We start from the raw sequence: 16,265 nt of genomic DNA on the forward strand, positions 1-16,265 counted from the left end.
TTTTTTTTTTTTCCTTTTTGTCTTTTTTACTGACCGGTAACGGGATCGCAACCCTCGGTGTCGCGCCCGTACCGGGGACCGGCAACGGGATCGCAACCCTTGGTGTTGCGCCCGCACCGCGCTCAGCCAGTGAGTGGGAACCGGTCTCCATATGGGATCCGAACCCTCGGCGGGAGTGCCGCCACACTCCCAAGCGGCGCACTCTCCAGTGTGCCACCGGGCCGGCCCTAACACATTGATTTTAATGGCAGCATAGTCTTCCAGTGCATGGAGATACCATGGTTTATTTTCTGTCAGTGGGCATTCGGCTGTTTCTAAATTTTTGCTGTTACAAACAGGTCTGCAGTGAACATTCTTTAACATAATTCTGCATACTCTTATTAAGAGTATTTTTTTTTTTTTTTTGTCTTTTTCGTGACCGGTAAGGGGATCGCAACCCTTGGTGTGGTGTCGCCCGCACCGCACTCAGCCAGTGAGCGCACCAGCCATTCCTATATAGGATCCTAACCTGCGGCGGGAGTGTCACTGCGCTCCCAGCGCCGCACTCTCCCGAGTGCGCCACGGGGCCGGCCCTTAAGAGTATTTCTATAGGATAAATTCCTAGACGTGGAAGTCCTAGGTCAAAGTGGATAAATATTTGACAATAGATACTCCTAAATTGCTTTTGAGAAAACATGGTATCTACCTTATTGTCCTACTAAAATGAATGAGAATGTTCATGTTTCTACACACCCGTGCTACGCTGTAGATAGTTTTTGCCTATCTGATTGTCTTAGTCCATTTTTACTGCTATAACAATACCAGAGACTAGGTAATTTATAAAGAAAAGAAATGTATTTCTTGATGTTCCATAGGCTGGGAAGTCCAAGATCAAGGAACCACATCTGGCAAGGTCCTTCTTGCTGCATAATAACATGGTGGAGGGGCAAAGAGAGGGTGAGAGAGGGGAACCCACTTTTGGGATAATCACCTCTTAAAGGTCCAACCTCTTAATACTGTTAAAAATGGCAATTAAATTTCAACATGAGTTTGGGGCAGGGGACATTCAAACCACAGCACTGATGTACAGACAAAAGATGTTATAAAAAAAGCAAAACTTCATTTTCCCTGATAACTACTTAGATTTATGATATTTTCTTATATTTTTGTCATTCATATTTTCTTTTTAAAATGTTTCCTTTTCATATCCTTTATCCATTTTTGGTTTTTTGTTTAATTTTTTGTCTTAGGGATTAAAACCCTTTATGTTTCAGTCATCTAATCTGTCATATAGGTTGTGAATATTTTTTTCCTAGATTGTTATTTCTTTTAACTGTTTATGATGTCTTTTGCTTTAGAAAATTTTAAATTTTTGTGTGGTAAAATCTTTTTATTTTTTTCTTTATTACATTGCATTTTATGTCTTGGGGAGAAAGATTTACCTTCTCCCAAGATTTAAAAAACAATTTTGTGTTTTTTTTCTAATAATCCTATGGCTTACATTTGAATGTTTAATTCATTTGGTATATGTTTTGGGGAAAATTAGTACAAGGTGTAGGGATCCGACTTTTTTTTTGTCCCAGAGCCATCTGTTCTTTCCCCACTAATTGAAGATACCTGCTTTGTCATGTATTAAATTCCCATATATGTCCTTTTATTTCTCTGATCTATTTATTTAGTATTGGTGTTTTGTTCCTGCAGCTTTCGGTTGTGATGTTTTAAAGTTTTGTAATAGGTCAAGTCCCCTGCCAATTATTCTTATTTTTCAAAATTTCATACTTATTTTTGCCACTTTCTCTTCCAGATGAATTTTAGAATCAAGTTGTCATGTTCTAACAATAGTCTTATTGGAATTTTAATAAGATTAATTTTCGATGGAATTATGTAAATTTGGAATTAATTAGGTAAATATGGAATTAATAAATTAATTTTGGGGGAAAATCTGATATTTTAATGGTACCAAATCTTTCTATCCAGGAGTATGAAGTGTGTCTCGATTTTGTTTTCAGGGTTCATAACTTTCTTTATCTAGGTTTTGTATAATTCTTGTTAAGTTTATTCCAAGGTATTTTATAATTTTTGTTGCTACTGTAAATGGGATTTTTCCCCCCTAGCTATTGTGAGTATATGGGAAGGCTATAATAGTTGTATAACATCTTGTTTATGGGCACCTTTTGAACTCACTCTCATTTGGAACATCAAAATTAAGCAAGCTTTTGTTACTTTTTAAATTACACAGTGTTTTTTATTTTGGTGTTCAGTTCTGTGCATTTTAGCCCATGGATAGATTCATGTTACCTCCACCACAATCAGGATACGGCAGTCCTTTGTGCTGTCCCTTTATGGTCACCACTCCCCCATCAGAACCTCCTACAAGCACCTGTCTGTTCTCCATCCCCATAGTTTTGGTTTTTTTGAGAATGTCAAGTGAAATAGGAACAGTTTTAAATCAAGTCTTTAAATAGAATGGTTTTAGGGCCAGCCTGTGGCTCACTTGGGAGAGTGTAGTGCTGATAACACCAAGGCCGTGGGTTCGGATCCCTATATATAGGGATGGCTGGGTTAGCTCACTTGGGAGGGTATGGTGCTGACAACACCAAGTCAAGGGTTAAGATCCCTTTACTGGTCATCTATTTAAAAAATAAATAAATAGAATGGTTTTCGTGTAAGTTCAATTTAGATGAGACCCCTCTCTCTAGGTTGATTCTTAATTTTTAATTTTTAGGCCATTAACTAATCAAAAATGGACATCAAAATTCTTATTTGAGGGCCGGCCCGGTGGATAGTGCGTGCCTTAAGGCCTCCCTGAGATTAGTGATCAAGGATTTAAAGTGGGAAGAGTCATCATGGCTGTGGATTACTCTCCAGCAGCATTTAGTTATCCAACTGCAGGCGTGGCATTTGCAGAGAGTTGGGGTTTTGTCACACAAGTATGGCGAATGAGAAAGGAACAAGAGTATTGATATGGAACATCCAAGGGAATGATTGAAATGAAATAATGGATGTAGGTAGGAAGTAAGAACTTGAGGGGGAAGACAGACTGTAAGAAGGTGGTAGGCTCAATGGATTGTAGTGAGTACTAGTATTACAGTACTAGATTGAGTGAGCAGGAAAGGTAGGAGGAGTTTGTTGGTTTAAGAGTGGGAAGCTCGAAATTGAGATCAGGGTTTTCGCATATTGGTAATGTCAAAAACTGTAGTATAACCATGTAAGTGGCTTAAATATGTAACTTTTTATTCCTTTCTGGAAGTTTATCCTTGGTTTTTAGAAATTTTACACTGAGGTGCCAAGGAGTTGGTTTTCATTCATTGTTCTTGGTGCTCATTGGACCCTTTCAGTATGGAGATTTTTGTCTTTCAGTTCTGGGGAATTGTCTCTCTTTTTTTTTAATTTAAAAATCTTTATTCTGGAATTCTTATTAATCAGAGACTGGAACTCCTGAAAAAAGAGCCTCAGTTAAAAAAAAAAAAAAGTTTTCCATCTCTGTGTTTTTACTTTTTGAGAGATGTCTTTAATTTTAATCTTCCAGTCTTTCTGTTAAAAATGTGTGCACACGCGTGCACACGCACATGTGTCTTTCCCCTCTTCCCCCAGATCTATCTTCTCTAAGTATTTCCATGTGTCTTTCCCCTCTTCCCCCAGATCTATCTTCTGTTTATTGTCTTTATAGCATCCAGTTCTGGTATCATCAATGCCGTTTCTTCTGTTGACTCCCTAAAGATAGTAAAGGCTTTTTTTCATTTTAATAAAGTAGGTTTTTGCTCCCTGCATTGTTTCTTTTTTCTCTGGAGTTCTTGTTATGTCTCTTTCATTTGGAGACTTTCTTTGGAAGTCTGGTAGCTTTGGTCATCTGTTTTTATTTAAAGGTGGAGTCCTCAGAAGCTGACAAGAAGCTGTGTTTATGTGCACAGGACACGTTTGACCACAGAGCTTTCCTGTTGGAAGTTGTCTGGTGCTTTTCTTGGAGCACCCCAAATATCTGCATCTTTAGGTTTCTTCTCTGGAAATGTTCAGTTTTTCTAGATAAGAATCCTCTCTTCTGCCTGGGAGGAGCTGATGGTTTTACCCCTCAGTGGCATTGTCACTTAATGCCCCCTTTTTATCTCCATGCCCAATAGGTCCATTGACCTAAATCAAGAACCTTTTCGGTTTCTCCACAGAATAAGTTTCCAGCCTCTTAAGAACTAGCGGTTATTGGTGGGGTTAAGGAGCAGCAGACTTTCTGTGTACAGACTTTTGACCTTCTGGTTAGCCTAGCAGCTTCCCACCTTCTTTGGTACCCTGGGCCTCTAAGTCTGGAGCCCTTTCTGAGGTCTGCTGGACAGATCACATTTTCTCTGGTTATAGTTTCCTCTGTGCTCTGTCTATTCCCTTTCAGAAATTATTGAGATATCTTTTCCACTGTTTTCTTCTCAACTTGTTATGCTTTATACCTGTATCCCTTTACTGTCAGTCTTCCACCACTCACTGGAAGTGTGCTGTTCTGTTTCCTCATCTGTGTCCCATCTCCTACATTATAGGAGACATCACAAGGAGCGGGAGGAGGCATTAGGTTTGAACCCCATTTACCCTCAGCCTCTAACTCTCTCTTAATAAGGATTTGTTATTGATTTTAAGAATGATAAAACTGTAGTTCTTATCCTGGGGCATGCTAAACTTCTTGAGACTTTAAATAAATGTTTATATATTTTAGTCACAATCTTTTTGGTGAAGACTATTAACAACTTTACAGAAAGTTTGGAGAATAAAGAGGGAAAACATTCCATATTCATATGCATGTTTTTTGATGTACTTTTGGTCATAAAATTCCCTCAGAATTTTATTATAAGCAATTTTCCATGTTGCTACATAATTATCATTGATTAGAACAGTTCCCAAACTTTTCTGTCAGAACTTTAAATTTGTTTATATGGGTTATATCTATTGATATTTACTTACTGCATTAGAAGTTAACACTAAGAAACTTAAAATATTAATTCATTAAAAATAATTTATCATGTGTTAACATAAATAATGTTTTTTTAAGAAAAACAGCTATTTTCCAAAGCAAGTTATTGAGAGGGTGACATCATTTTTTTGTAAATCTCTTTAATATATGGTTTAACAGAAGTTAGCTGGATTTTCATATTTGTTCTGCATTCTAACTATTTGGTGTGTTGTTTTGGTTGAAGTATTTGTAGAAATATGTAGCTAGAAAAGGGAGGAATATCTTAATACCCTTTTCAGATGATTGTGGATATTGTTCTTTCATACTATACCAAAACTCAGCAAGTAGTAGTTTCTTGGGGCAGGGGGCAGTGATTAATTGACTTTTTATTCAAAACAGCTGTTGTGACTGACAAAAAGAGTTAATACTCAGACATTTTGCTTTAATTGAAAATTAATTTTGGAAGTGAGTGAACAGAAGAGTGAAAGAAAGAAAGCTTTAGTATTCTGATCACAGATATAGCTAAAAAGCACAAAGCAGCTGGCCGGTTGGCTCAGTTGTTTAGAGCGCCGCCTTTAAATAACAAGGTCAAGGGTTCCCCATACCAGCCAGCCACAAAATAAAAATAAGTAAGTAAAATAAAAAGCATAAAGGCAGTCAACATGTTTGTAGTACAATCTGGTGGTCAAGGTCAAGGGTTCCCCATACCAGCCAGCCACAAAATAAAAATAAGTAAGTAAAATAAAAAACATAAAGGCAGTCAACATGTTTGTAGTACAATCTGGTGGTATAGTAAATAGTTAATATGCAGGGGGAAAAAACATAATAAACCCAATTCCTACAAATTAAAAATTACTTAATTACACAGTTGTTAACACTTTTTTATTGTGACAAAATATACATAATGTAAATTTTACAATCTTAATCATTTGAAAGTGTACAGTTCAGTAACATTGAGTAAATTCGCCTTCTTGTGCATCCATCACCACTGTCCCTCTCCAGAACAGTGTTAAAGTCAAATAAAAATATTTGACTTTATTTGATTTTTAGATGAATCTCTAAGAGAACGTTTTATTTGGGAAAACAGGATTGCAATCTGGGACACACACACAAACTGGGGTGGTCTCCAGTATGTCCAAAGAAAGAAAAGGAGTTTTATAAGAGAGAAGAATGTCACATGTTGTTTTGAAAGAAAGTTTATTAGACTAGCAAGGTTTTTGGAGTAGGCAGGCTGTGATTGGTGAGCTACAGCAGTAAGTAAAAATTAGTTGTAGAGTCAGGGCAGGTTGTTTCAGCAGCTGCTAGATAAAACTAGTTTCAGGGTTACAGCAGGTGGTTTCATCAGTAGCTCTTGTAGAAAGTTCTTGGAGCAGGTGCTATGTGCCCCAAGTGCTTTTTCCTTCTGTCCTCTCAGCTCCAATTTTAGTTTGAGTCTGACAAGAATTTCCCAATTTGTATAGTCAGCTTTCACAACAGATAGTTAATCATCATTTTTTTTGTGGATTCTATATTTGAAAATTCACCTACTTGATAAAATTATTGGTAACCCCAACGTCAATACGTACAGTATTTTGATGGTCATCTTTGTACATGCACAGAGTGGGAAGAAATGTGCATGTCCCCAGCTGAGGTCCAGCAAGGCAAAGTTTTGCCTTCTTGTTTCAGCCTTCATAATAAAAACAAATTGTCCTTTTTGTGGCCTATTTAATGCTGCATTTTTCACATTTCTGTGCTTTTTGTTGATTATTTCACTGTTTAAAATGGCCCCCACACATAGTGCTGAAGTGCTGTCTAGTCTTCCTAAGTGCAAGGCTGTGATGTGCCTTATAGGAAAATGCATGTTGTTAGGTAAGCTTCACTTAGGCGTGAGTTATGATGCTGTTAGCCGTGAGTTTAATGTTAACCAACAATATATGGTTTAAAAAAAAAAAAGTCCTTAAACTGACACACATGTAAGACAAGCTTATGTATTGATTAGTTGACAAAAATGCTGTGACCAGAGGCTTGCGGGAACCTAAACCTGTATTTCCCACCAGAAACAATGGTTCAAGATTCACTAGTTCGATGTTCACAATGACTTTATAAAACATTACTATGAATAACAAGAATTAGATGAATCTCTTTTTTGGAAAGAGGAAGCTTAATTATTTCTGGTGTTCTCCCTTAATAACACATACATGGAGAAGGATGTTGGGAAAAATCGTAGGCTTTCCTCATTTGTCTGATGATTTTTGATTCTCTGTTGATGTTTTCAAGAGTGGATCAAATTGAGTACTCTCAGTACATGGGGTGGGCACTAGTCAGGTGCCCGGCTTAGCCGCTTGTTGGCTGGGAAGAAAGTTGGCCTTGACACTGGGACCTTCCACATACACAACATGGAGTTATTTTCTCTGGACAGTTAAGTTTTTCCTTCTTTGAGCACACTCTAGGCTTGTCTACTTGTACCCTGCTACATGTGCCACTCTACCATCATCAGATTTTTATCTCCCAGAAATTGTTTGAAGTCATTTGTCTGCTGGTAACACCTCTTCCATTCTCTTTGCCATCCTTTGTCGTTCTGTCTTTATTCTTCACTTGGCCTGTCAGGGTGGGAGAAGACAGAAATGCATGGGATCAGTATATCATCATTAACCAAATGTCCTCATTATGGTTATGGAAAAACTTCATTTAGTTATTTTTACTCAAGTTACATATTACACGGTTGAAAGAGTCAAGGCTTGTTACAAAAAATAGTCCCCTAAACCCATGCTTTTCCTAGTCTCCCAGGATTGCCACTTTCAGCCTTTTAAACTGATTCTTTAGGTTTTACTTTCATATCTTGAAAAACATGCTTATATTCTTGATTATTTTTCAGTTTTAAGCATTATCTCTTGACTTTTTGTTATTTTTTTTTAAGTCATCATTGATCTTAAATGTACAGCTTGATGAATTATCACTAAGTAAACACATTTGCACAACCATGACCCAGGGTAAAAATTACACTATGACCCACACCCCAGAAACCTTCCTCTGAGCTTGATGAATTATCACTAAGTAAACACATTTGCACAACCATGACCCAGGGTAAAAATTACGCTATGACCCACACCCCAGAAACCTTCCTCTGCCTCTTCCTAATTACTTCACTGTTCCTCCTCCTCAAGGGAACCACCATACTGACTTCTAACACTGTAGATTAGTTTTAACATTACACTAATGGAATCATACAGTATTTTATTTTGTGTCTGCTTCTTTTACTCCACTTCATGCTTGTGACAGTCTTCCATTTTGTTGTTTCATTAGGTTTTGAAGTTTTATTTGTAGCCAACTGTTGAAGTTGTTTGACTTGGTCTCCATTTGCTATGGACTGAATTGTGTCCCCCCACCCAAATTCATGTATTGAGGTTCTAATCCCCATTGTGTCTGTTTTTGGTGATCGGGTCTTTATAGAAGGTTAATGAGGTCACAAGGGTAAGCCCTGATTGACATGATTAGTGTCCTTATATGAAGAGACACCAGGGAGCTTGTTCTCCCCACCATGTGAGGACTCAGTGAGAAGAAAGCCCTCCCAGAACCACTGTGCTGGCACTCTGATCTTGGACTTTCAGCCTCCAGACTGTGAGAAAATAACTATCTGTTGTTTAAGCCACACAACAGTATTTTGTTATGGCAGCCCAAGCAAACTAATACACCATTCTTTAGGTTTCTGTGTCCTCTTAAAAGACTTTGGATATTTTTTGACCTGTTGTGTTAGTGGTTGTGGATACTTTCAGGAGCAGGATGTTAGGATCTTTTGATCAGTAGTCAAGCTTTTATTTTTATTTATTCTTTTTGGCGGCTAGTCGGTACAGGAATCTGAACCAGTGACCTTAGTGTTTTAAGGCTTCACTCTAACCAACTGAGCTAACTGGCCAGCCACATTGACCAGTAATGAACTGACAGGAAGTGGAAGATAAGGATTTCTCCCCAGTGGGTGTTTGCTATGAGTTTGTTGGGCTCTTTCAGTTGAGGCTTATTGGGTGAAGCCCTTCTCCTGTATGAGCTGTCTTTATCCCATTTTGTAGTTTTCTACTTGGCTTCAGGCATCAGGGTGAATTTAATGGAATTTCCCAGAACTTTACACAGCAAGTGGCAGGGACACTCTTCTTTCCTCACCTAGCGAACCCCCTTGCCTTTTGCTGTGTCCCTCTCACCCCGCTCCTCTATTCATCCAACTCCAGAACCAGGGGAATGTGTGGGTGGTCTTCTCTCTAGTCTCCACCTTTCTGAGGTACCACAACCAGTGATGCCCTGCAGTTGCCTCCTCTTTTGGTGACCTCCACGTCTCAGCTCTGAGCTCTCCAGGCATCGGTTCTGGGCCAAGGTTATTTTGGTGGTTGAGTCATCCCAGCAGGGAGCTGGGAGGAAGAGAGGATTAGGAACTTCCCCCTCAGTCTTCATTGCTGCACATACACGTTACATTAAATGATAATGTTTCATTCTGGGGACACTGTTGTTTTTGGTAAAATGACTGTTTTCTACAGTTTTATTAAGCAGAATGCAATGTATTTGAGCTTATATTTTTGCTTCAGGTGCTATTTGAATAGCAGTACCTGAAGATGGAAATGTATAAGAACAGAATCAGAATAGAATCTTTAGACTAGGAGGAGGATATTGAGCAGAACCAGAAGAAAGTAATGATTAAGAGTACAGTCATGAGAATAGAAACCAGGCCTCAAGGTCAGAGGGAAGAGAAACTGGAAAGGCAGCATGTTTGACGGATATGGCCATGAGAAAGAGGCAGAAAACAGAATGGTAGTCAAAAAAGAACAGTACATCTAAGGGGTTTCTTTGGAATTTGGATATCCAAGTAAACCACATAAAATTACTTATGAAAGTAAATTTGAAGAAAATTAATTTGTTTGATGTGAAAGTAACATAATATTTAAAAACCACATTGATAACTCTTAAAACATCGGAAATCCCATTTCACTGTCCTATCTCCATCTCTAATATGTGTTTGGTTACTGATTATGAGTCTTTGAGGGCTCAGATCAACGCGGCAAACATTTACTGAGTACTTCTTGTGTGCCAGATAATGTGCTAGGGCTGTAAAGATGAATAAGACATCTTCTCCCCTACTGAGATGTGCCCAACATAGTCAGTGTTCACATATTCCAGCAGCCAGTATTTTCTCTCCCTTATTTAGTATAGTTTGTATCAAAACTTATATTTTCCAAATATAGCATTAAAATTCTGACTTTGCTTTTTTTCAAGCACACATACACACTCACTCTCTGCTCCTTCTCCAATTCTGATTTGCTTCCTTCCAGGAGTGGGGTTGGTGGTCCTTCCACTCCAAGCTGAGAATCACTGGATGCCTTGCTGCGGCATTTCCCTTTCTGTAGCTTTTCTGGAGGTTAACAGGTTCATGATGAGTAAATAACTTGGGTAGGTGAAGGCTTTAGACCAAGTTAAGCAGTCTTTAAAAAACATAGTGTTGGGCCGGCCCGGTGGCGCACTCGGTGGAGTGCGGCGCTTGGGAGCGCGGCGGCGCTCCCGCCGAGGGTTTGGATCCCATATGGAGACCGGCCCGCTCACTGGTTGAGCGCGGTGCGGGCGCGACACCAAGGGTTGCGATCCCGTTGCCAGTCACGGTGCAGGCGCGACACTGAGGGTTGCGATCCCGTTGCCGGTCATGAAAAAAGACAAAAAGGAAAAAAAAATAAAATAAAATAAAAAACATAGTGTTGAATGCATAGTCCAGTGGTTCTCAAAGTATGTCATGGGGTTGGTCCCCTGGTGGTTTTCTGAGACCCTTTTAGGGTGTCTACAAAGTCGAAACTATTTTTGTAATACTACTAAAATGTTTACCTTTTTTTTTTTTTTCCTTTTTGTCTTTTTTCGTGTCCGGCAACGGATCGCAACCCTCAGTGTCGCGCCCGGACCGGACCGGCAACGGGATCGCAACCCTTGGTGCCGTGCCCGCACCTCGCTCAGCCAGTGAGCAGGAACCAGTCTGTATGTGGGATCCAAACCCTCGGCGGGAGCGCCACCGCACTCACAAGCAGCGCACTGTAGCAGTGCGCCACCGGGCCGGCCCATACTTTTTTAATTCTTTTCCACAAGTCTAGAGTGGAATTATCCAGAAGTTACATGGCACGTGATATCACAACAAATTGAATGCAGAAGCACAATATGAAAATTCATAAAAATGTTACTTATGTTAACATGTAATGGGTTTATTATTGTTATTTTGAAATGAATTGTTACTTATTTTTACAGTTTCTCAGTTTTCATTTTGTAATATGGTAAATATCGATAGATATAACCCACATTTGGAGTCAAAAGTAATCTTTAAGAGTGTAAAGGGGACCAAAATGTGTGAGAACCATTGACATAGAGAATCTCCAAGTCTTTTCCCCGACTTTGACTACAGATGCTTTCTTCAGTGGTGTATCTTATTGCATCTGTGTTCTGCAGCATATACAGTAGGAAGCGCAGCCTCTCCCATCTCACAGGCAGGCTCGTTTGCTGTTCTGGACCTTAGGTGCTAAGGTTAGTTTATATTCCCTGTTAAGGCAAAGCCATTCTCAACTTACATTCCCTGCCATCATCACCTCTACCCTCCCCTCATTCTAGTTACCCGTAGTTAATAGAAATCATCTTTACCTGACAAGTGAGAATCTGAACAGGTGAGGATGCCAGTGCAGGTCCATTTAGTAAATATTAGTAAAACTGATTTTTTTCGTTTTTTAAGACAAGAAGTGCACATAAATAGAAGCTATAGTTCTTTCTTCCTGTGTCCTAGTGGGTTTTTTTTTAATTGAATCATAATGATTATACATATTTTGGGGGTTCAATGTTGACATATGTTGATCAAATCAATATTACTAGCATATATATTGTAACAAATTGTACTTATTCTTTATGCCCCTTGTCCAATCTCTCCCTATCCCCCTCTCCCTCGCCCCGGCCCCCTCTGATAGCCCTAGATTTCTTCTCTTCTGAAAGAATAATGGTTACTCTATTGATTTGTTGCCTAGATGATCTGTCCAATGCTGAGAGGTGTGTTCAGGTCCCCCAATATTATCGTAGAGCAGATGCTGCCTCTGTCACTCTGCAATGGGCTTTGTGGAGGGAGACATCCTCTTCTTTTCTTTGGTCTCCGTGGTGACTCTCCGTGTGTCAATGCACTCCAGTGGCTGGTGGACCATCTGTGTGGTAGTTGTGGCATCTAGCCACTTTTGCGGCAGCCGTGGTTACTGTGGTGGGCCACCCACATGGAGGGGGTTTTTTTTGGCATGCTCCTTGGTGCTGGTGGTTTGCCTCGTTGTGGGGGGTCTGGTCCCCAGATCCATGCCTTAGGTCCCTGGGCAGGCCCCGAGGCGCCGGCCATGCGTGTGGTTTTGTGTGGGGGTGTCTGGTCCTCAGCTCCAGCCTCAGGACCCCAGGCAGGCCCCAAGCCACTGGCAGTGTGCCTGGTTGTGGGAGGGGTTTCTGGTCTCCAGATCCATGCCTCAGGACCCCAGGCAGACTCCAAGGCACTGACTGTGCCTGGTTGTGGGCAGGGGGTCCAGTCCCTGGCTCTATGCCTCAGGACCCCGGATGGGCCTGGAGGCACTGGTGGTGTGTCTGGGTCAGAACTAATGTTTTGTTCTTTGCTTACTTCTAAAATGGGAGAATTTCCTGTGGGGACCAGTACTTGAGCTGTGTGGTTTAGCTAAATGGCTGCTTTGCTGCTGATTCGCTAGGGAAGGCTTTTTGTGCAGCTCAGGTTTTAATGGTTGGTGTGATGACCTACCAGCCTCTAAATGGCTCCTTTTTTCAGTTGTTGTGGCTCTTTGCTCTTATGTGGGTCCACGGGAACCCTATTAGTGGTCTTGCTGTCCTAGGGACCACCAAGGCCATCTTCTCCCCTACCGCCTCCACACAGCTTCATCTGGAGGGCACATCCACAGTTTTTGCCAGCTCCTGGCTTTGTGTGCTCAGGAGCTCCAGCCTTAAAGTGGCTGTGGCACGAAATGGTCAGAGCAGTTTTTTCTTTCTCTCATTGTGTCTTCTCCTGCCTTCATGCACTCTGTCGGTCTCCTCTCCTCTTTCCCTGAGCTCTAGTGACCCCAGCTTGGCTGTCGTTGCTTTTTTAAGGTTGTAAATTGGTTGATTTGATGCTGGGGACTATCTGTTCCACCACCTTGACTGGAAGCCTCCTAGTACTTTTTTTTAATACTGTGTCAGGTATACTCACCCTTTTCTGAACAAAGGCTGCCAAGTGGTTGGTCCATTTGTTGCCTTTACACGTGTTTCTCTTGGTTAGCCCACAGATTGATCTGGAACTATTCCCTTCCTTTTTTAACCACCTAAAGGGTTTTTCTACTTCTCAATAAAATCTTTTTAAAGTTTTCAGATTCAGTACTACCCTGTTTGTATGCTTTTTAAGCTTTCACTATATGCAAGACACTCTAAGAGTATTCTGGGCTATATAAACCTATAAAACCTGCAGTTCCTGCCCCAGGATCCCAAAGTCAGCTAAAATTAAAGTGTCAGTAAATAGGGAAGAGGAGATGTGCTACATTGCATATATTTTTAGAAGTGTTTTCATCGTGTATAATCTCTTTCTTCTTTCTTTTCTTTTTCTTTTTTTGATTTGGAGGCAATTCTTTTCCTCCCTTGTCTATAAGTAACTTAAATATAAAATGTTATAGCAATACCCTTATTTGCATTAAGCCCCTATTTTCAGTTATACAGTTTTATAAAGTTACAGTTACTTATTGTAATCAGCTGAGTTTTAGGTTTTGAGGCTTGTTTGCTTCCTTGCATTTTAACAATGCCGTATGTCCAGGCATTTACAAAACTTTATCAGTTAATCTGTAATCACCTGGTTATTAAAATCCATAAATATTTATTAATTTATTTTTTCTAGGTTGCAATAAAAATAATTGACAAAACTCAGTTGAATCCAACAAGCCTACAAAAGGTAAGATTGGTCCAGAATTTTAAAAATGATTTTCAGTGCTATTTGCCATCTAATTTATTAATTTATTTTTTCTAGGTTGCAATAAAAATAATTGACAAAACTCAGTTGAATCCAACAAGTCTACAAAAGGTAAGATTGGTCCAGAATTTTAAAAATGATTTTCAGTGCTATTTGCCATCTAATTTATCCCTTAAATATCTCAACTGTTATTATTTTGTTTAGTGCAGTAAAGCTTCCTACTCCTCAAATGAATGCAACTTAAATGTAGTATTTTATAAAAATGGTTATCTTCAGTTGAAAATAATGACTTTTAAATGTTCCTAATAGCACAAACTGAAATCTGTACTTTTAAATTGAATATTCTAAATATTGACTAGAATAGAGTTTTTAAAAAATACAGTACAAAAATGTTTTTGTGTAGTTGGTATTATGCAGATTCGTACACCTTTCTTATGCCTTTCTTATAACTAATACTGAAATCTTTAAAGTCAGCACTTTGGCTTTATTAAACTCTTGACGCCATGTCTAATTAAGGAGTGATGATTAATTAATGTAAAAGTAAAAGTGAGAGTGGAAAATCATGTTTGTAAAGCACTATTGCTGTTTGTATCATTTAACTTAGATTGGAAGGGCTCCACCCTAATGCATATTAGAATCACCTGGGCAGATTTTGAAAGTCCTGATGCCTGGACCATAGTAGAGATCGAACTGCTTAGGTAGGGCCTGGGCATAGGTATTTCACTAGTGCATCAGCAGATAATTAATAATCTTCATAATAAAACAATTCTAGTTCTTTTAGTTTTGCAAAGCCTTTTCGCATGCATCATTTGATCTCTAGATTTGGTCTATAGTAGTTGGGGGGTATAGAGACCTTGACCTAGGAATAGGAATTCTCAGTTTAAGTCCTGACTCTGCCATTTAGTAGAATGTGTAACTTGACCTTGAGTAAGGCATGTATCTTTTCTGGACCTTGGATTTTTAAACTTTATAATGGAAATAATTTTGTATTCTCAGGGTGGGTGTGAGTATCAATGAAATAATGCATATAAAAGAGCTTTGTAAACTACAAAGCACTGTCCAGTTGTAAAATATTTTTATAAATGTAATGCCCTGTGTGTATTACTAATGTACTCCTAATGGTTATTTGTATCCTAATAATTTTGAAGTTCTTTCCCTGTTATGTGTGTGGGAGCAAGAAAGGGAGATAGACTTTGTCTTGCACTAAAAAGGGTATTTAAACAAAAGGTTCTTTGTGATCTGCAGCCCATAGTGAGCCTTAATGTTTTTCAAGGTGGTCCTGGAATGGATCTAAAAATTCTAGTCCTTTGTTCTGAAGAGTAAATTTTGCCTATTTCCTTAAACTTTCATTTCTTCGTATATCTAAAGACATGGTACTTTAATACAAGTCAGTTACTAAAATGTGGTATTCAGAACTAAAATTAACATATGAATAAGTTTATAAAGGACTCTAATTCAGTATTCTATGATGTTACAAAGCTTCCACTATTCTTGTATACCTGAAAGATAATTGGAATCCTAGCAGTTATCCAGGAAAAATTACAGTGTTGTCTCAAGTTGGCTGCAGTTTTTCCTTCCTTCCTTCTTGCTTGCTTGCTTTCTTTTTCATTATTTTTGGTTATAGTTTTAATTGCTGCTATTTGTTTTTATTATTACAAATTACTGTTTGTCACATCATTATCAACTTAGTACATGATAGATTGTCTGGTTAGCCCAGTGGCGTGATTATATGTATTTGCATCCGCATTCATTTTGTCTTATAATAATCTAATAGCTAACATTTTAAGATTTGTATTTGGTATAGTTCAAGTATATGAGCCATTCACAGAAGACTTATCCTAAAGCCAGATCTATCCAAATTAAATAACTTATAATATTTCCAGTTTATAGGACATTGTGTAAAATCATGTGTGTAAATTCATATTCTTCTCATATAAAATAAATTAGAAGCATTCCATATACATTTGTCTCATTCTTTTTCACTAAGTTCCTTTCCGTGGAAAACTGGCAACATAGTGGAGCGTACAAGGTGACTTTGGCCATCCCTCTTTGGCACAATCATTCCTGCAGCCTTTTTTCTTCTCAGCAGTGGTGCTAAGAAGCACCACACAGTGTGACAACAAGTGTATCACACTTGTATTGGGACCAGCTCTCTTTAGATAGTGATTTAAAGCTCTGGAGCATGCCCTAGAAGCTAACATTCACTTTTAAGGAACATTCTGCCATCCACATTATGCAATCTGTTTGTATTATCACTATCAGAAAAGGTAGACCGGCTCATTCAGGCAGTGTTTGAACACACATGTTAAAATATTGTCAATTAAGGGCCGGCCTGTGGCTCACTTGGGAGAGTGTGGTGCTGATAACACCAAGGCCACAGGTTCGGATCCCTATATAAGGGTGGCC

The 16,265-nt window shown here is 39.0% G+C and overlaps 1 protein-coding gene across 12 annotated transcripts in view; it reads left to right on the forward strand.

Annotated features, from left to right (window-relative positions):
* Nucleotides 1-16,265, forward strand: part of MARK3 (MAP/microtubule affinity-regulating kinase 3) — a 112,571-nt gene that overhangs the window by 25,838 nt on the left and 70,468 nt on the right. For 11 of the 12 annotated variants that reach the window (XM_008576399.1, XM_008576411.1, XM_008576356.1 and 8 more), the window contains exon 3: nt 13,917-13,970. The exons of the other annotated variant lie outside the window; for it this stretch is intronic. In XM_008576399.1, the coding sequence (XP_008574621.1) occupies nt 13,917-13,970 (54 nt within the window). The remainder of the gene's footprint in view (nt 1-13,916; nt 13,971-16,265) is intronic. 12 annotated transcript variants of the gene reach the window in all.

This window comes from Galeopterus variegatus, unplaced genomic scaffold (genome assembly GCF_000696425.1).
Source record: "Galeopterus variegatus unplaced genomic scaffold, G_variegatus-3.0.2 Scaffold62, whole genome shotgun sequence".
Classification (NCBI taxonomy): Eukaryota; Metazoa; Chordata; class Mammalia; order Dermoptera; family Cynocephalidae; genus Galeopterus; species Galeopterus variegatus.